The 21,543-nt window shown below is 45.7% G+C and overlaps 1 protein-coding gene across 2 annotated transcripts in view; it reads left to right on the forward strand.

Moving 5' to 3' along the window:
* Nucleotides 1-20,759, forward strand: part of si:dkey-9k7.3 (circularly permutated Ras protein 1) — a 43,634-nt gene extending 22,875 nt beyond the window's left edge. Inside the window, exons 12-19 of one of the 2 annotated variants that reach the window (XM_036958309.1) lie at nucleotides 281-365; nucleotides 2,748-2,854; nucleotides 2,991-3,100; nucleotides 3,219-3,330; nucleotides 3,876-4,016; nucleotides 12,146-12,242; nucleotides 20,315-20,401; nucleotides 20,457-20,759. In XM_036958309.1, the coding sequence (XP_036814204.1) occupies nucleotides 281-365; nucleotides 2,748-2,854; nucleotides 2,991-3,100; nucleotides 3,219-3,330; nucleotides 3,876-4,016; nucleotides 12,146-12,242; nucleotides 20,315-20,401; nucleotides 20,457-20,468 (751 nt within the window). In that variant the 3' untranslated portion in view covers nucleotides 20,469-20,759. Of the gene's footprint in view, nucleotides 1-280; nucleotides 366-2,747; nucleotides 2,855-2,990; nucleotides 3,101-3,218; nucleotides 3,331-3,875; nucleotides 4,017-12,145; nucleotides 12,243-20,314 lie in introns of both variants that reach the window. The other variant, XM_036958310.1, reaches the window with a different exon arrangement.
* The last annotated feature ends 784 nt before the right edge of the window (nucleotides 20,760-21,543 follow it).

Here is a 21,543-nt window from a genome sequence, read left to right on the forward strand (position 1 = left end):
AGAGGGTTAGTGTACCCCCTAACTAGCTAACAGAGGGTTAGTGTACCCCCTAACTAGCTAACAGAGGGTTAGTGTACCCACTAACTAGCTAACAGAGGGTTAGTGTACCCCCTAACTAGCTAACAGAGGGTTAGTGTGCGCCCAAAAACCTCCATGCACACCAAAGTACAACGCACCCCCAAACATCCAATAGCTTATCACAAAACTCCTCAGGTTGACTGTGTATTCCTTCACTCTGCAGGGTGATGATTGATCTGTCATGTATTTTCTGTTTCTGCAGTGTGATAGTTTCAGTTATGACCTTTGAGGGCACAGACTGCAGGTTGGCTGAGGTGGGACTACTGGCTGACCAGACTGGAGGAAGGGTGAGACACACACACCCTCTCCTATCCTCTTACCTCTCCTCTCCTATTACCTTACCTCTCCTATTACCTCTCCTCTCCTCTTATCTTACCTCTCCTCTCCTATTACCTCTCCTCTCCTATTACCTCTCCTCTTACCTTACCTCTCCCATTACCTCTCCTATTACCTTACCTCTCCTATTACCTTACCTCTCCTCTAACCTCTCCTCTTACCTCTCCTCTCCTATTACTTCTCCTCTCCTCTCACCTCTCCTCTCACCTCTCCTCGCCTCTCACCTCTCCTCTCCTCTTACCTCTCCTCTCCTATTACCTCTCCTCTCCTCTCACCTCTCCTATTACCTTACCTCTCCTCTCACCTCTCCTCTCCCCTCTCCTCTCCTCTCCTCTTACCGCTCCACTTACCTCTCCTCTCCTCTTACCGCTCCACTTACCTCTCCTCTCATCTTACCTCTCCTCTCCTCTCATCTCCTCTCCTCTTACCTCTCCTCTTACCTCTCCTCTCCTCTCCTATTACCTCTCCTCTCCTCTTACCTCTCCTCTTACCTCTCCTCTTACCTCTCCTCCACTCTCCTATTACCTTACCTCTCCTCTCACCTCCTATTACCTTACCTCTCCTCTCCTCTCCTATTACCTCTCCTCTTACCTCTCCTATTTCCTCTCCTCTCCTATTACCTTACCTCTCCTCTCCTCTCACCTCTCCTATTACCTCTCCTCTTACTTCTCCTATTACCTTACCTCTCCTCTTACCTCTCCCATTACCTTACCTCTCCTCTTACCTCTCCTATTACCTTACCTCTCCTCTCCTATTACCTTACCTTTCCTCTCACATCTCATCTCCTATTAACTTACCTCTCCTATTACCTTACCTCTCCTCTCACCTCTCCTCTCCTATTACCTTACCTCTCCTATTACCTCTCCTTTCCTCTCACCTCTCCTCTCCTATTACCTTACCTCTCCTCTCACCTCTCCTCTCCTATTACCTTACCTCTCCTATTAACTTACCTCTCCTCTCACCTCTCCTCTCCTATTACCTTACCTCTCCTATTAACTTACCTCTCCTCTCACCTCTCCTCTCCTATTACCTTACCTCTCCTATTAACTTACCTCTCCTCTCACCTCTCCTCTCCTATTACCTTACCTCTCCTATTAACTTACCTCTCCTCTCACCTCTCCTCTCCTATTACCATACCTCTCCTATTAACTTACCTCTCCTCTCACCTCTCCTCTCCTATTACCATACCTCTCCTATTAACTTACCTCTCCTCTCACCTCTCCTCTCCTATTACCATACCTCTCCTATTAACTTACCTCTCCTCTCACCTCTCCCCTCCTATTACCTTACCTCTCCTATTAACTTACCTCTCCTCTCACCTCTCCTCTCCTATTACCTTACCTCTCCTATTAACTTACCTCTCCTCTCACCTCTCCTCTCCTATTACCTCACCTCTCCTATTAACTTACCTCTCCTCTCACCTCTCCTCTCCTATTACCTTACCTCTCCTATTACCTTACCTTTCCTCTCACCTCTCCTCTCCTATTACCTTACCTCTCCTATTACCTTACCTTTCCTCTCACCTCTCCTCTCCTATTACCTTACCTCTCCTATTACCTTACCTCTCCTCTCACCTCTCCCCTCCTATTACCATACCTCTCCTATTAACTTACCTCTCCTCTTACCTCTCCTCTCCTATTACCTTACCTCTCCTATTACCTTACCTCTCCTCTCACCTCTCCCCTCCTATTACCATACCTCTCCTATTAACTTACCTCTCCTCTTACCGCTCCTCTCCTATTACCTTACCTCTCCTATTAACTTACCTCTCCTCTCACCTCTCCTCTCCTATTACCATACCTCTCCTATTACCTTACCTCTCCTCTCACCTCTCCTCTCCTATTACCTTACCTCTCCTATTACCTTACCTCTCCTCTCACCTCTCCTCTCCTATTACCTTACCTCTCCTCTCACCTCTCCTCTCCTATTACCTTACCTCTCCTATTACCTTACCTCTCCTCTCACCTCTCCTCTCCTATTACCTCTCCTCTCCTATCCCTATCTCTTCTTCCTACTCCTGTTCTCATATCTCACCTCTCTCTCTTTCTCCTCTTCTCTCTTCCTGTTCTCTCCCCTCACCTCTCTCTCTCTCTCTCCTCCTCCTGTTCTCTCCCCTCACCTCTCTCCTCTCCCTCCTCCTGTTATCTCCCCTCACCTCTCTCCTCTCCCTCCTCCTGTTCTCGCCCCTCACCTCTCTCTCTCTCCTCCTCCCCCTTCTCCTGTTCTCACCCCTCACCTATCTCCTCCCCCTCTTCCTCCTCCTCCTGTTCTCTCCCCTCCCCTCCCCTCCTCCTCCTGTCTCTCTCTCCTCCTCTGCTCTTTCACCTGAACAGGTAAACATAGTAAACATTGGTACCGTAGCAACAGAGATCCAGTCAGCTCTGGCCGACAACATCTTAGCGACGGGCGTCAGGGCAACGTTACTAGCAGCTGATGGCATGTGAGCATGACTTCTTTCAGGGTGAAGTGTCACACACAAACACACACCTTGTGTGGATTTCATTCACAAACTCAATGCTCTTATGTCAGCCATGAAAACATTTGTCATCCTTCCCTCTGTCCGCCCCCCCCCCCAGGTATTTTCCCTATGAGGAGTGTAACCATTGTCTGGTAAGGGATATAGGGAACGTAACCGAAGGGGTAGAGATCACCTTTCAGTTTGCCTGCAAGCCTGATAGTACAGAGAGTGAGTGAACACACACACACCTAGATTCCCACACGAGCACGCATACCCTCTGCCAGGATTCCTTAAGCGGTCACTTTATGTGTATGTGTGTGCATGCGTTCGTGTGTGTGTTGTACAGGTTTCATGCGTAGAGACAGACTACCGTTCCAGCTACAGCTGTCCTTCACCACCAGAGATCAACAGAAAGTAACACGCATCATTACTGAACAGAGACGGGTTACAACCAGCAGGTAACACACACACACACACACACACACGCACACGCACACACACACACACACACACACACACACAGACTAACACACACACACACACACAGACTAACACACACACACACACACAGACTAACACACACACACACACACACACACACACAGACTAACACACACACACACACAGACTAGCACACGCACACGCACACGCACACACTAACACACACACAGACTAACACACACACACACACACACACACAGACTAACACACACACACACGCACACGCACGCGCACGCACACACTAACACACAGACTAACACACACACACACACACACACAGACTAACACACACACAGACACACACACACACCCACACACACACACACGCGCACACACACACACAGAGACTAACACACAGACTAGCGCGCACACACACACACACAGACTAACACACAGACTAACACACACACACACACACAGACTAACACACACACACACACAGACTAACACACGCACACACACGCACACACTAAATGCCCCCCGCTTCTCTCTCTCTGTCTAGCTGGGTGTGGGCAGGCAGTCTGAACATGTCAGTGTTAGGGGTCCACTGTGCCCAGCTGTGTGCCAGGTTAACTATGAAGGGAAGAGTCCACGAAGCACAGAGACAACTCAGAGCACAGCAAGACCTGCTCAAAGACATCAGGTAGGGGTGTATGTATGTATGATGTATGTATGATGTATGTATGTATGTCTGTACAGTTGAAGTCGGAAGTTTACATACACTATTAGTTTACATACACGATTAGTTTTTGGTAGCATTGCCTTTAAATTGTTTAACTTGGATCTAATGTTTCGGGTAGCCTTCCACAAGCTTCCCACAATAAGTTGGGTGAATTTTGGCCCATTCCTCCGGACAGAGCTGGTGTAACTGAGTCAGGTTTTGTAGGCCTCGTTGCTCGCAAACGCTTTTTCAGTTCTGCCCACAAATGTTCTATAGGATGAGGTCAGGGCTTTGTGATGGCCACTCCAATACTAATACCTTGACTTTGTTGTCCTTAAGAGACTGCGTTGAGCCATTTTGCCACAACTTTGGAAGTATGCTTGGGGTCATTGTCCATTTGAAAGACAAGCTTTAACTTCCTAACTGATGTCTTGAGATGTTGCATCAATATATCCCCATAATTGCCCTACCTCATGATGGCATCTATTTTTTATTAAAGTGCACCAGTCCCTCCTGCAGCAAAGCACCCCCACAACATGATGCTGCCACCCCCGTGCTTCACGGTTGGGATGGTGTTCTTTGGCTTGCAAGCCGCCCCCTTTTTCCTCCAAACATAACAACGGTCATTATGACCAAACAGTTCTATTTTTGTTTCATCAGACCAGAGGACATTTCTCCAAAAAGTACAATCCTTGTCCCCATTGTCATGTATTGTCATGTTGTGTCTTGTTCCTGTTCTTTCTCTTCACCCTGTCTCCCTCTGCTGGTCGTATTGGGTTGCCTTCTCTTCCCCTCCTTCCCCCAGCTGTTCCTTGTCTTCTCTAACTACCTCGTTCACCCTTTTCCCACCTGTTCCCTTTTTCCCTCTGATTGGGTCTCTATTTCTCTCTCTGTTCCTGCTTCTGTCTTTGTTAGATTCTCGTTTGAGTTTCTCATGCCAGAACCAAACTATCGTCTTGTTTGCTTCAACCTTGTCCTGTCCTGTCGGAATCTGCCTGTTCATCTGAGGCTACGTGTGATCAGGTACCTCTGTCCTCTACAACCCAGCTAATCCCCTCTGCTGCTAGAAGGGGACTCTAACCCAGCTATTCTCCTCTGCTGCTAGAAGGGGAACTCTTCTGTGATATTCAGAAGGACTTTATGTTTCATTTGTCGCCCTCTCTGCGGGTTGTTTATTTTGCCTTCATATCAATTTGAAGAGGATCTATGTCTTACCTGTGTTTCGACATTAAAGAACTCTGTTTTTGTTAAACCGCTTTTGGGTCCTCAATCACGTGCATGACAGAAGAATCTGACCAAGAATGGACCCAGCGACTTCGGATCCTCTCCACTCAGCCGTCGAGATCCAGGGAGCGATGCTAGGCAGACACGAGCAGGAATTGTCTGCTGCTCGACATACCGTTGAGACCCTGGCCGCCCAAGTCTCCAACCTCACAGAACAGATTCACCATCTCTGCCTCGATCCACCGGCCACTTCCAGGGCTTTCGAATCTACGGAGCCCAGAATCAATAACCCGCCGTGTTACTCTGGGGAGCCCACTGAATGCCGCTCGTTCCTCACCCAGTGTGATATTGTGTTTTCTCTCCAGCCCAACACTTACTCCAGGAGCACAGCTCGTATCGCCTACGTCATATCTCTCCTTACTGGACGGGCTCGTGAGTGGGGCACGGCAATCTGGGAGGCAAGGGCTGAGTGTACTAACCAGTATCAGGACTTTAAGGAGGAGATGATACGGGTTTTTGATCGTTCTGTTTTTGGGGAGGAAGCTTCCAGGGCCCTGTCTTCCCTATGTCAAGGTAATCGATCCATAACAGACTACTCTATTGAGTTTCGCACTCTTGCTGCCTCCAGTGGCTGGAACGAGCCGGCTTTGCTCGCTCGTTTTCTGGAGGGTCTCCGCGCGGAGGTAAAGGATGAGATTCTCTCCCGGGAGGTTCCTTCCAGCGTGGATTCCTTGATTGAACTCGCTATTCGCATAGAGCGACGGGTTGATCTTCGTCACCGAGCTCGTGGAAAGGAGCTCGCGTTCTCCGTTGCCCCCCTCTCCGCATCACTACCATCTTCCTCTGCCGGCTCGGGTGCTGAGCCTATGCAGCTGGGAGGTATCCGCATCTCGACTAAGGAGAGGGAACGGAGAATCACCAACCGCCTCTGTCTCTATTGCGGTTCTGCTGGTCATTTTGTCACTTCATGTCCAGTAAAAGCCAGAGCTCATCAGTAAGCAGGGTAGCCTAGTGGTTAGAGCGTTGGACTAGTAACCGGAAGGTTGTGAGTTCAAAACCCCCGAGCTGACAAGCTGACGAGCTGACAAGGTACAAATCTGTCGTTCTGCCCCTGAACAGGCAGTTAACCCACTGTTCCCAGGCCGGCATTGAAAATAAGAATTTGTTCTTAACTGACTTGCCTGGTTAAATAAAGGTAAAATAAAAAATTTTAAAAAATAAATAAAAGCGGAGGGCTACTGGTGAGCGCTACTACTCCTGTCTCTCCTTCAAGATCCTGCACTACCTTGTCGGTCCATCTACGCTGGACCGGTTCGTCAGCTTCCTGCAGTGCCTTGATAGACTCTGGGGCGGAGGGCTGTTTTATGGACGAGACCTGGGCTCGGGAACATGACATTCCTCTCAGACAGTTAAGGGAGCCCACGGCCTTGTTCGCTTTGGATGGTAGTCCTCTCCCCAGGATTCAGCGTGAGACGCTACCTTTAACCCTCACTGTCTCTGGTAATCATAGCGAAACCCTTTCTTTTTTAATTTTTCGTTCACCTTTTACACCTGTTGTTTTGGGCCATCCCTGGCTAGTTTGTCATAATCCTTCTATTAATTGGTCTAGTAATTCTATCCTCTCCTGGAACGTCTCTTGTCATGTGAAATGTTTAATGTCTGCTATCCCTCCTGTTTCCTCTGTCTCTTCTTCACAGGAGGAGCCTGGTGATTTGACAGGGGTGCCGGAGGAATATCACGATCTGCGCACGGTGTTCAGTCGGTCCAGGGCCACCTCTCTTCCTCCACACCGGTCATATGATTGTAGTATTGATCTCCTTCCGGGAACCACTCCCCCCCGGGGTAGACTATACTCTCTGTCGGCTCCCGAACGTAAGGCTCTCGAAGATTATTTGTCTGTAGCTCTTGACGCTGGTACCATAGTCCCCTCCTCCTCTCCCGCCGGAGCGGGGTTTTTTTATGTCAAAAAGAAGGACGGGTCTCTGCGCCCCTGCATAGATTATCGAGGGCTGAATGACATAACAGTGAAGAATCGTTATCCGCTTCCTCTTATGTCTTCAGCTTTCGAGATCCTGCAGGGAGCCAGATTTTTCACTAAGTTGGACCTTCGTAACGCTTACCATCTCGTGCGCATCAGGGAAGGGGACGAGTGGAAGACGGCGTTTAACACTCCGTTAGGGCACTTTGAATACCGGGTTCTTCCTTTCGGCCTCGCTAACGCTCCAGCTGTCTTTCAGGCATTAGTCAATGACGTCCTGAGAGACATGCTGAACATCTTTGTTTTCGTTTACCTTGACGATATCCTGATTTTTTCACCGTCACTCCAGATTCATGTTCAGCACGTTCGACGTGTCCTCCAGCGCCTTTTAGAGAATTGTCTTTTTGTGAAGGCTGAGAAGTGCACTTTTCATGCCTCCTCCGTCACATTTCTCGGTTCTGTTATTTCCGCTGAAGGCATTAAGATGGATCCCGCTAAGGTCCAAGCTGTCATTGATTGGCCCGTTCTTAAGTCACGCGTCGAGCTGCAGCGCTTTCTCGGCTTCGCGAACTTCTATCGTCGTTTCATCCGTAATTTCGGTCAGGTGGCAGCTCCTCTCACAGCCCTTACTTCTGTCAAGACGTGCTTTAAGTGGTCCGTTTCCGCCCAGGGAGCTTTTGATCTCCTCAAGAATCGTTTTACATCCGCACCTATCCTTGTTACACCTGACGTCTCTAGACAGTTCGTTGTCGAGGTTGACGCGTCAGAGGTGGGCGTGGGAGCCATTCTTTCTCAGCGCTCCCTCTCTGACGACAAGGTCCACCCTTGCGCGTATTTTTCTCATCGCCTGTCGCCGTCGGAACGTAACTATGATGTGGGAAACCGCGAACTGCTCGCCATCCGCTTAGCCCTAGGCGAATGGCGACAGTGGTTGGAGGGGGCGACTGTTCCTTTTGTCGTTTGGACTGACCATAGGAACCTTGAGTACATCCGTTCTGCCAAACGACTTAATGCGCGTCAGGCTCGTTGGGCGCTGTTTTTCGCTCGTTTCGAGTTCGTGATTTCTTATCGTCCGGGCTCTAAGAACACCAAGCCTGATGCTTTATCTCGTCTCTTCAGTTCTTCAGTAGCCTCCACTGACCCCGAGGGGATTCTCCCTGAGGGGCGTGTTGTCGGGTTGACTGTCTGGGGAATTGAGAGGCAGGTAAAGCAAGCACTCACTCACACTCCGTCGCCGCGCGCTTGTCCTAGGAACCTTCTTTTCGTTCCCGTTCCTACTCGTCTGGCCGTTCTTCAGTGGGCTCACTCTGCCAAGTTAGTCGGCCACCCTGGCGTTCGGGGTACGCTTGCTTCCATTCGCCAGCGTTTTTGGTGGCCCACCCGGGAGCATGACACGCGTCGTTTCGTGGCTGCTTGTTCGGTCTGCGCGCAGACTAAGTCCGGTAACTCCCCTCCTGCCGGCCGTCTCAGGCCGCTTCCCATTCCCTCTCGACCGTGGTCTCACATCGCCTTAGATTTTATCACCGGACTGCCATCGTCAGCGGGGAAGACTGTTATTCTTACGGTTGTCGATAGGTTCTCTAAGGCGGCTCATTTTATTCCCCTTGCTAAGCTCCCTTCTGCTAAAGAAACGGCACAAATCATCATCGAGAATGTTTTCAGAATTCATGGCCTTCCGTCAGACGTCGTTTCGGACAGGGGTCCGCAATTCACGTCTCAATTTTGGAGGGAGTTTTGCCGTTTGATTGGGGCTTCCGTCAGTCTCTCTTCCGGCTTTCACCCCCAGTCTAACGGTCAAGCAGAACGGGCCAATCAGACTATTGGTCGCATCTTACGCAGTCTTTCTTTTCGTAACCCTGCGTCTTGGTCAGAACAGCTCCCCTGGGCAGAATACGCCCACAACTCGCTTCCTTCGTCTGCGACCGGGCTATCTCCTTTTCAGAGTAGCCTCGGGTACCAGCCTCCGCTGTTCTCGTCTCAGTTCGCCGAGTCCAGCGTCCCCTCCGCTCAGGCTTTTGTCCAACGTTGCGAGCGCACCTGGAAGAGGGTCAGGTCTGCACTTTGCCGTTATAGGGCGCAGACTGTGAGAGCCGCTAATAAGCGTAGAACTAAGAGTCCTAGATATTGTCGCGGTCAGAGAGTTTGGCTCTCCACTCAGAACCTTCCCCTTAAGACAGCTTCTCGCAAGTTGACCCCGCGGTTCATTGGTCCGTTCCGTATTTCTCAGATCATTAATCCTGTCGCAGTGCGACTTCTTCTTCCGCGATATCTTCGTCGCGTCCACCCGGTCTTCCATGTCTCCTGTGTTAAGCCCGTTCTTCGCGCCCCCGCTCGTCTCCCCCCCCCCCCCCATCCTTGTCGAGGGCGCACCTATCTACAGGGTCCGTAAGATTTTGGACATGCGTCCTCGGGGCCGTGGTCATCAGTACCTAGTGGATTGGGAGGGGTACGGTCCTGAGGAAAGGAGTTGGGTTCCCTCTCGGGACGTGCTGGACCGTTCGCTGATCGATGATTTCCTCCGTTGCTGCCAGGTTTCCTCCTCGAGTGCGCCAGGAGGCGCTCGGTGAGTGGGGGGGTACTGTCATGTATTGTCATGTTGTGTCTTGTTCCTGTTCTTTCTCTTCACCCTGTCTCCCTCTGCTGGTCATATTGGGTTGCCTTCTCTTCCCCTCCTTCCCCCAGCTGTTCCTTGTCTTCTCTAACTACCTCGTTCACCCTTTTCCCACCTGTTCCCTTTTTCCCTCTGATTGGGTCTCTATTTCTCTCTCTGTTCCTGCTTCTGTCTTTGTCAGATTCTCGTTTGAGTTTCTCATGCCAGAACCAAACTATCGTCTTGTTTGCTTCAACCTTGTCCTGTCCTGTCGGAATCTGCCTGTTCATCTGAGGCTACGTGTGATCAGGTACCTCTGTCCTCTACAACCCAGCTAATCCCCTCTGCTGCTAGAAGAGGACTCTAACCCAGCTATTCTCCTCTGCTGCTAGAAGGGGAACTCTTCTGTGATATTCAGAAGGACTTTATGTTTCATTTGTCGCCCTCTCTGCGGGATGTTTATTTTGCCTTCATATCCATTTGAAGAGGATCTATGTCTTACCTGTGTTTCGACATTAAAGAACTCTGTTTTTGTTAAACCGCTTTTGGGTCCTCAATCACGTGCATGACACCCATGGGCAGTTGCAAACCGTAGTCAGTTTTAGATTGGAGCAATGACTTCTTCCTTGCTGAGCGGCCTTTCAGGTTATGTCGATATAGAAGAGTTACACACACACACATGGAAATGTTATGAGAGAACCATAATGTGAACAGCCATAAATAGTGAGTCTTTCTCACTGCTACTGCATATTGTCTCCGAAAAAATCTAGAAAAAAAATCTAGAAAAAAATCTAGAAAAAAAATCTAGAAAAAAAATCTAGAAAAAAAATCTAGAAAAAAAATCTAGAAAAAAAATCTAGAAAAAAATCTAGAAAAAAATCTAGAAAAAAAATCTAGAAAAAAAATCTAGAAAAAAATCTAGAAAAAAAATCTAGAAAAAAAATCTAGAAAAAAAATCTAGAAAAAAAATCTAGAAAAAAATCTAGAAAAAAAATCTAGGAAAAAAATCTAGAAAAAAGATCTAGAAAAAAAATCTAGAAAAAAAATCTAGAAAAAAAACTAGAAAAAAAATCTAGAAAAAATCTTTTTTTCTAGATTTTTTTCTAGATTTTTTTTCTAGATTTTTTTCTAGATTTTTTTTCTAGATTTTTTTTCTAGATTTTTTTTCTAGATTTTACTGCATATTGTCTCCGACTACTGTTCTTTGGAGAGTCTCTGCATATGGGCAGTAAACATTTAGCCTTTATAAAGCACTGCCTTTATTTCCTTTTGGATGCATGTATGTGGTTTTATTATTTGTAAAATATGTTATGTATAATTACAAAATTATTTTGATGCACTGAGAGAGAAAGAGGCGACGATTCTCAGAACATATGTGCGCTACAAATGTTTTATTTCCTTGTGGATGCAGATGCAGGATGCAGAGAGTCAGTTCTGCTTGATTAAAACTACCTGATCTCCAAAGTCCAAGTTTATAGTCTCTATCAACCACACACAACGCAGAGTGACAGCGGTGCAGTATAGCACCGGCTACATTGATGACTCCAATAATTACCCAGTCTCCTTGAAATGACCACATTTTTTGTATCTGTATCTGACATTTGTTGGCCCGCTTTGTGTTGGTGAGTGAAGGTAACACATTAAGCTGCTATGGATGCCGTGTTCATCTCTAGGAGACAGAACGCGTCTCCTTCCTGAGCGGTATGACGGCTGCGTGGTCCCATGGTGTTTATACTTGCGTACTACAGTTTGTACAAATGAACGAGGTACCTTCAGGCGTTTGGAAATTGCTCCCAAGGATGAACCAGACTTGTGGAGGTCTACCATTTCTTTTCTGAGGTCTTGGCTGATTTCTTTTGATTTTCCCATGATGTCAAGCAAAGAGGCACTGAGTTAGAAGGTTGGCCTTGAAATATATCCACAGATACACCCCCAATTGACTCAAATGATGTCAATTAGCCTATCAGAAGCTTCTAAAGCCATGACATAATTTTCTGGAATTTTCCAAGCTGTTTAAAGGCACAGTCAACTTAGTGTATGCAAACTTCTGGCCCACTGGAATTGTGATGCAGTGAATTATAAGTGAAATAATCTGTCTGTAAACAATTGCTGGAAAAATTACTTGTGTCATGCACAAAGTAGATGTCCTAACCGACTTGCCAAAACTATAGTTTGTTAACAAGAAATGTATGGAGTGGTTGAAAAACAAGTCTTAATGACTCCAACCTAAGTTTATGTAAACTACCGACTTCAACTGTGTGTGTGTGTGTGTGTGTGTGTGTGTGTGTGTTTGTTAACCCTATAACCTCTTGTCTCCAGTGAGCAGAGGTCCAACCCAAAGGAGGAGAGTCTCTACGGAAACTGGATCGATACCATGACAACCATCTGTGACGACCTCACCACAGACTCCCAGATGGTTGGTCTGTCTGTCTGTCTGTCTAAAGGCCCTATATCTATGTACAGTGCCTTGCGAAAGTATTCGGCCCCCTTGAACTTTGCGACCTTTTGCCACATTTCAGGCTTCAAACATAAAGATATAAAACTGTATTTTTTTGTGAAGAATCAACAACAAGTGGGACACAATCATGAAGTGGAACAACATTTATTGGATATTTCAAACTTTTTTAACAAATCAAAAACTGAAAAATTGGGTGTGCAAAATTATTCAGCCCCCTTAAGTTAATACTTTGTAGCGCCACCTTTTGCTGCGATTACAGCTGTAAGTCGCTTGGGGTATGTCTCTATCAGTTTTGCACATCGAGAGACTGAAATTTTTTCCCATTCCTCCTTGCAAAACAGCTCGAGCTCAGTGAGGTTGGATGGAGAGCATTTGTGAACAGCAGTTTTCAGTTCTTTCCACAGATTCTCGATTGGATTCAGGTCTGGACTTTGACTTGGCCATTCTAACACCTGGATATGTTTATTTTTGAACCATTCCATTGTAGATTTTGCTTTATGTTTTGGATAATTGTCTTGTTGGAAGACAAATCTCCGTCCCAGTCTCAGGTCTTTTGCAGACTCCATCAGGTTTTCTTCCAGAAGGGTCCTGTATTTGGCTCCATCCATCTTCCCATCAATTTTAACCATCTTCCCTGTCCCTGCTGAAGAAAAGCAGGCCCAAACCATGATGCTGCCACCACCATGTTTGACAGTGGGGATGGTGTGTTCAGCTGTGTTGCTTTTACGCCAAACATAACGTTTTGCATTGTTGCCAAGAAGTTCAATTTTGGTTTCATCTGACCAGAGCACCTTCTTCCACATGTTTGGTGTGTCTCCCAGGTGGCTTGTGGCAAACTTTAAACAACACTTTTTATGGATATCTTTAAGAAATGGCTTTCTTCTTGCCACTCTTCCATAAAGACCAGATTTGTGCAATATACGACTGATTGTTGTCCTATGGACAGAGTCTCCCACCTCAGCTGTAGATCTCTGCAGTTCATCCAGAGTGATCATGGGCCTCTTGGCTGCATCTCTGATCAGTCTTCTCCTTGTATGAGCTGAAAGTTTAGAGGGACGGCCAGGTCTTGGTAGATTTGCAGTGGACTGATACTCCTTCCATTTCAATATTATCGCTTGCACAGTGCTCCTTGGGATGTTTAAAGCTTGGGAAATCGTTTTGTATCCAAATCCGGCTTTAAACTTCTTCACAACAGTATCTCGGACCTGCCTGGTGTGTTCCTTGTTCTTCATGATGCTCTCTGCGCTTTTAACGGACCTCTGAGACTATCACAGCGCAGGTGCATTTATACGGAGACTTGATTACACACAGGTGGATTGTATTTATCATCATTAGTCATTTAGGTCAACATTGGATCATTCAGAGATCCTCACTGAACTTCTGGAGAGAGTTTGCTGCACTGAAAGTAAAGGGGCTGAATAATTTTGCACGCCCAATTTTTCAGTTTTTGATTTGTTAAAAAAGCTTGAAATATCCAATAAATGTCGTTCCACTTCATGATTGTGTCCCACTTTTTGTTGATTCTTCACAAAAAAATACAGTTTTATATCTTTATGTTTGAAGCCTGAAATGTGACAAAAGGTCGCAAAGTTCAAGGGGGCCGAATACTTTCGCAAGGCACTGTATATGGGGCAGCAGCCTCTAAGGTGCAGGGTTGAGTAACTGGGTGGTATCCAGCTAGTGGTGGCTATTTAACAGTCTGATGGCCTTGAGAGAAGCTGTTTTTCAGTCTCTCGGTCCCAGCTTTGATGCACCTGTACTGACCTCGCCTTCTGGATGATAGCGAGGTGAACAGGCAGTGGCTTGGGTGGTTGATGTCCATGATGATCTTTTTGGCCTTCCTGTGACATCAGGTGCTGTAGATGGGTCCTGGGGGGCCGGTGATGCGTTGGGCAGACCGTGCCACCCTCTGCAGAACCCTGCAGTCGCCGTACCAAGCGGTGATACAGCCCGACAGAATACTTTCAATTGTGCGATTTCAGATTGTCAGTGATGTGTACTCCGAGGAACTTGAAGCTTTCCACCTTCTCCACAATGTCGATGTGGATAGGGGCATGCTCCCTCTGCTGTTTCCTGAAGTCCATGATCAGCTCCTTCATTTTGTTGAGGGTTATTTTCCTGGCACCACTCTCCCAGGGCCCTCACCTCCTCCCTGTAGTCCGTCTCGTCATTGTTGGTAATCAGGCCTACTACTGTTGTGTCATCTGCAAACTTGATGATTGAGTTGGAGTCGAGCATGGTCATGCAATCATGGGTGAACAGGCAGTACAGAAGGGGGCTGAGCATCCACTCTTGTGGGGGCCCTGTGTTGAGGATCAGCGTGTTGTTTCCTACCTTCACCACCTGGGGGCAGCCCGTCAGGAAGTCCAGGACCCAGTTGAACAGGGCGGGGTTCAGACGCAGGGCCCCGAGCTTGATGATGAGCTTGGAGGGTACTATGTTGAATGCTGAGCTGTAGTTAATGAACAGTATTCTTACATAGGTATTCCTCATGTCCAGATGGGATAGGGCAGTGTACAGCGCGATGGCGATTGCATCATCTGTGGATCTATTGGGGCGATATACAAGTGGGTCTAGGGTGTCAGGTAAGGTGGAGGTGATATGATCCTTGTGAAACTGACAGTGTTTTAACTACTTTGCAGATATGAAACAAACAGACAATCATAATATCAGTCAAAAATATCACATTCCCAGTTTATGCTACAGAACAAACTTTAAAAAATTGATTCGATGTGACTCAACATTCCATGACGTACACTAAGGCATTGTTGGCAGAATAGATGGATATTGTTCAATGCATGATTAATATACAGTGCCTTGCGAAAGTATTCGGCCCCCTTGAACTTTGCGACCTTTTGCCACATTTCAGGCTTCAAACATAAAGATATAAAACTGTCTTTTTTTGTGAAGAATCAAAAACAAGTGGGACACAATCATGAAGTGGAACGACATTTATTGGATATTTCAAACTTTTTTAACAAATCAAAAACTGAAAAATTGGGCGTGCAAAATTATTCAGCCCCTTTACTTTCAGTGCAGCAAACTCTCTCCAGAAGTTCAGTGAGGATATTATTGAAGCGATAATATTGAAATGGAAGGAGTATCAGACCACTGCAAATATACCAAGACCTGGCCGTCCCTCTAAACTTTCAGCTCATACAAGGAGAAGACTGATCAGAGATGCAGCCAAGAGGCCCATGATCACTCTGGATGAACTGCAGAGATCTACAGCTGAGGTGGGAGACTCTGTCCATAGGACAACAATCAGTCGTATATTGCACAAATCTGGCCTTTATGGAAGAGTGGCAAGAAGAAAGTCATTTCTTAAAGATATCCATAAAAAGTGTTGTTTAAAGTTTGCCACAATCCACCTGGGAGACACACCAAACATGTGGAAGAAGGTGCTCTGGTCAGATGAAACCAAAATTGAACTTTTTGGCAACAATGCAAAACGTTATGTTTGGCGTAAAAGCAACACAGCTGAACACACCATCCCCACTGTCAAACATGGTGGTGGCAGCATCATGGTTTGGGCCTGCTTTTCTTCAGCAGGGACAGGGAAGATGGTTAAAATTGATGGGAAGATGGATGGAGCCAAATACAGGACCATTCTGGAAGAAAACCTGATGGAGTCTGCAAAAGACCTGAGACTGGGACAGAGATTTGTCTTCCAACAAGACAATGATCCAAAACATAAAGCAAAATCTACAATGGAATGGTTCAAAAATAAACATATCCAGGTGTTAGAATGGCCAAGTCAAAGTCCAGACCTGAATCCAATCGAGAATCTGTGGAAAGAACTGAAAACTGCTGTTCACAAATGCTCTCCATCCAACCTCACTGAGCTAGAGCTGTTTTGCAAGGAGGAATGGGAAAAAAATTCAGTCTCTCGATGTGCAAAACTGATAGAGACATACCCCTAGCGACTTACAGCTGTAATCGCAGCAAAAGGTGACGCTACAAAGTATTAACTTAAGGGTGCTGAATAATTTTGCACGCCCAATTTTTCAGTTTTTGATTTGTTAAAAAAGTTTGAAATATCCAATAAATGTCGTTCCACTTCATGATTGTGTCCCACTTGTTGTTGATTCTTCACAAAAAAAGACAGTTTTATATCTTTATGTTTGAAGCCTGAAATGTGGCAAAAGGTCGCAAAGTTCAAGGGGGCTGAATACTTTCGCAAGGCACTGTAATTCACCAATACATTTCTTGGTAGTCCAAAAAATGTTGCTAACAGGTTGTAAATCACAGCTGGCCTGGTACTTTGTTTGCTGACTCCATTCGGAATACACTGTTTCAGTTTCAATGACTCAATATTCTGGGCAAAAATGGACAAATGTAACTAAGGCCGGGAATGTCAATTCAATGAAACTAGCAAAGTGCAATGATCACAAGTCAATCATAACGTGGCTAATAGGCTAAATAGCATATCTATTTGTGTCGGAAGCTAAAAACACGAAGCCTAACGTTAACTAGATAGCTAGCTAGCTGCTAGCAGGATGCCATTGGAAGATGTGAGTGCCATTGGAAGATGTGAGTGCCATTGGAAGATGTGAGTGCCATTGGAAGATGTGAGTGCCATTGGAAGATGTGAGTGCCATTGGGAAGATGTGGGTGCCATTGGAAAGATGTGAGTGCCATTGGGAAGATGTGAGTGCCATTGGAAAGATGTGAGTGCCATTGGAAAGATGTGAGTGCCATTGGAAAGATGTGAGTGCCATTGGAAAGATGTGAGTGCCATTGGAAAGATGTGAGTGCCATTGGAAGATGTGAGTGCCATTGGAAAGATGTGAGTGCCATTGGAAAGATGTGAGTGCCATTGGGAAGATGTGATTGCCATTGGGAAGATGTGAGTGCCATTGGGAAGATGTGAGTGCCATTGGAAAGATGTGAGTGCCATTGGGAAGATGTGAGTGCCATTGGAAGATGTGAGTGCCTTTTCCCCCCTCATATCATTTTTCAGTGGCTTTACACAGCTAGAGATGCAGGTGTCAATTGGTCACCGAGCAAGAACTTGAACGACTGTTATTTAGTTAGCATATCTCTTGCTTTAGCAAATTCACTCTGGCTATCTACTCCGATTTCAGAGCACTCTCGTCTGAGTGTAGAATAACTGATGCATTTACCAACCCGCTACATATGACCGGTGTCTGTAAACGTAAAAAAAAAAAAGGAATAGTTAGTCACGATTGCTCTTAGATAACATGTAAACATCCTAACCAGCTCTGCTACGGCGAATAAAACGGTCAGAGTGATGTGTTCTCATTTATGTCTAGAAGTAGCTAACAAGCTAGCCAACTTTAGCCAGTTAGCTTGGGTGCTTGGTTGGGACAAGCATGCACTGGCAGGCAAGCAGCAGAAGGACGAGGAGGCTACTATTCCCCGTCGTTTATCAGTGCAATTTTGACAGCCAACTAACTGAAAAAGTTTGAGAGGGTTTATCTAATGTTTCTTCATTAGATTTTTGCTCATCTTGTTTTGGCTAGCATTAGTTGTTGATCTTGTTGTTGTTGATGTGTATAACTGAGGGAGAGAGAGCCTACCGTTTCATGGTTGTTTGATCAACAGGATTGTAAAATTCCCCAAAATAAGAAGACTACCGTGGTGTTTACATATTTTGAGATATCCATTCAAGTGTATTCTGTGGCCTTTAGCAAATGTGTTCTAATGGTCTAAAGTCACGATGTTGCTACTTCCTGTAAACACACAGTCCAGTTCAACATGAATGATGGCAGGACCTACTTCCTGTTAACACACAGTCCAGTTCAAAGTGAATGATGACAGGCCCTACTTCCTGTTAACACACAGTCCAGTTCAAAGTGAATGATGACAGGCCCTACTTCCTGTAAACACACAATCCAGTCCATTGTGAATGATGGCAGGTCCTACTGCCTGTAAACACACAGTCCAGTTCAAAGTCAATGATGGCAGGTCCTACTGCCTGTAAACACACAGTCCAGTCCATTGTGAATGATGACAGGCCCTACTTCCTGTAAACACACAGTCCAGTTCAAAGTGAATGATGACAGGCCCTACTTCCTGTAAACACACAGTCCAGTCCATTGTGAATGATGACAGGCCCTACTGCCTGTAAACACACAGTCCAGTTCAAAGTGAATGATGACAGGCCCTACTTCCTGTAAACACACAGTCCAGTCCATTGTGAATGATGACAGGTCCTACTGCCTGTAAACACACAGTCCAGTCCATTGTGAATGATGACAGGCCCTACTTCCTGTAAACACACAGTCCAGTCCATTGTGAATGATGACAGGCCCTACTTCCTGTAAACACACAGTCCAGTCCATTGTGAATGATGACAGGCCCTACTTCCTGTAAACACACAGTCCAGTCCATTGTGAATGATGACAGGCCCTACTTCCTGTAAACACACAGTCCAGTCCATTGTGAATGATGGCAGGCCCTACTTCCTGTTAACACACAGTCCAGTCCATTGTGAATGATGACAGGCCCTACTTCCTGTAAACACACAATCCAGTCCATTGTGAATGATGGTAGACCTGTGTGGCAAATGGCATTATTTGCATAAAGGCCTACTGCAGCTCTGATTGGCTATGGTGCATGTGGTCTGCGTCCAGTCCTGGACGAGACAGATGTTTTTATTAGGTTTTTATTTACTGTAGTATCTATTAATTACCCAAATTACGCTTTCCCACTCTATACTGGTATAGAATCGCTTTCCCACTCTATACTGGTATAGAATCGCTTTCCCACTCTATATTGGTATAGAATATCTTTCCCACTCTATATTGGTATAGAATCGCTTTCCCACTCTATATTGGTATAGAATCGCTTTCCCACTCTATATTGGTATAGAATCGCTTTCCCACTCTATACTGGTATAGAATCGCTTTCCCACTCTATATTGGTATAGAATCGCTTTCCCACTCTATATTGGTATAGAATATCTTTCCCACTCTATATTGGTATAGAATCGCTTTCCCACTCTATATTGCTATAGAATCGCTTTCCCACTCTATATTGGTATAGAATCGCTTTCCCACTCTATATTAGTATAGAATATCTTTCCCACTCTATATTGGTATAGAATATCTTTCCCACTCTATATTGGTATAGAATCGCTTTCCCACTCTATATTAGTATAGAATATCTTTCCCACTCTATATTAGTATAGAATATCTTTCCCACTCTATATTGGTATAGAATCGCTTTCCCACTCTATATTAGTATAGAATATCTTTCCCACTCTACATTGGAATAGATTTTTCACATATGTCTTAGAAAATGTAATCCCCAAACATTCTAAGAATTTCAGAAAACGTGAAAATGACCATATCTTAGTGCTCTCCAGTTAGATTATTTTTTCTTTTTATGTCATATTTTTTTTTGTAAATTAACAGATTTTAATCAGATTTAATGTTGCTAAAATACTGTCCGTTCCACTTTAATAGACCAATAAGAAAGAGAGTTCCAAACCACTCTGCCGATATCAGATAATTTTCTGTTTTCCCCTCCCCACTCAGACCACTCCCAGACAGTCCTAACTAAATTCTTGCTTGAGAAATTGCTTTTTTGCTATTTACATTTTAGTTTTAAAACAATCACAGAACCCAGAAATTAAATTGAGATAAAAACAGTTGCATTGGACCTTTAATTGATCAAACAATCAATAAATTAAATCAATCAAACTCTGTCTCTCTATCACTCTCTCTCTCTCTCTTGCTCTTTCACAGAATTATCGAACTTCCTGAGGCAAAAGGATAGTTTTCAAGACATTGAGAGAGAGAATGAAAGAGAGACATTTGCCTCAGGATAGAAATACCTCCTACTACACAAATGAGGATATCCTCATTGTGTCACTGTGCTAAATCTATTGTGTAATATCTTTCTCTCTTTCCCCCCATATCGCTCTTCCTGCCATGCCCTCTCTCTCAATTTCTCCAAGACGAGAGCAAGACTAAGGCCTCTGAGTCTACTCCCGTAAACGTATGTCTAGTCCACACACACACACACACTCACCTGACCCCGCTCCCTGTGTTTGCTCCCAGGCCCTCTCTGATGAGGCAGCTGAGGTGGTGTACCAGATGAAGAGAGCCAGCAGTGTGGACCAGAGAAGAAGGAAACAGACAGACATGGTGGCTCTGTGAAACCAGCAGTGTGGACCAGAGAAGAAGGAAACAGACAGGCATGGTGGCTCTGTGAAACCAGCAGTGTGGACCAGAGAAGAAGGAAACAGACAGGCATGGTAGCTCTGTGAAACCAGCAGTGTGGACCAGAGAAGAAGGCATGGTGGCTCTGTGAGGAGCCAGTCCAGAGCAGTCACAGATGGCAGAGCCAGTTGCAGCATCAACAGTAGGCCAAACTGGTAGCCATGTTAGAGACTGTCCACTCTCTCAAATAACTCCTAATGTACTACCTAAATATGATATAAATACATGTTGTATGAATGTTTGGTACTGTACTTAAAAATAAATTAAGATGATGGTGTTTTGATTTTGTTATAAGACCTATTGTAAAGTTACCCATGGGAGTCCTTTTCCCAGATGGCTTAAACCTGCTGGTTTCTCCTTATCTGACCACCTCACACACATACACTCACCATCTGGTCAACTGGTAACTGAAGAATAAACCTGATGCACACATTTCATTTCTCCTCTCTCTCTCTCTCTCTCTCTCTCTCTCTCTCTCTCTCTCTCTCTCTCTCTCTCTCTCTCTCTCTCTCTCTCTCTCTCTCTCTCTCTCTCTCTCTCTCTCTCTCTCTCTCTCTCTCTCTCTCTCTCTCTCTCTCTCTCTCTCTCTCTCTCGCTCTCTCTCTCTCTCTCTCTCTCTCTCTCTCTCTCTCTCTCTCTCTCTCTCTCTCTCTCTCTCTCTCTCTGGGGAAGTAAGGACTTTTTAGGCAGACAGCAGACGAACTCCCCTTATCTACAGCAGTGGGTTCTCAACCCTGCTGCTGGAGACACAAAGGGGTTGAGACACAACCCAGGGTTGAGAGCCATTGATCTACGGCAGCTGGCACTGGTGAAATAATGACATTGACCCACCACCTGATCATACTTATTGTCTACATGGCCAACTGCTCGTTGAACATCTCATTCCAAAACCACAGGCATTAATATGGAGTTGGTGCCCCCATCCCTTTGCTGCTATAACAGCCTCCACTCTTCTGGGAAGGCTTTCCACTAGATGTAGGAACATTGCTGCTATAACAGCCTCCACTCTTCTGGGAAGGCTTTCCACTAGATGTTGGAACATTGCTGCTATAACAGCCTCCACTCTT

Source organism: Oncorhynchus mykiss, chromosome 21 (assembly GCF_013265735.2).
Source record: "Oncorhynchus mykiss isolate Arlee chromosome 21, USDA_OmykA_1.1, whole genome shotgun sequence".
Lineage (NCBI taxonomy): Eukaryota > Metazoa > Chordata > Actinopteri > Salmoniformes > Salmonidae > Oncorhynchus > Oncorhynchus mykiss.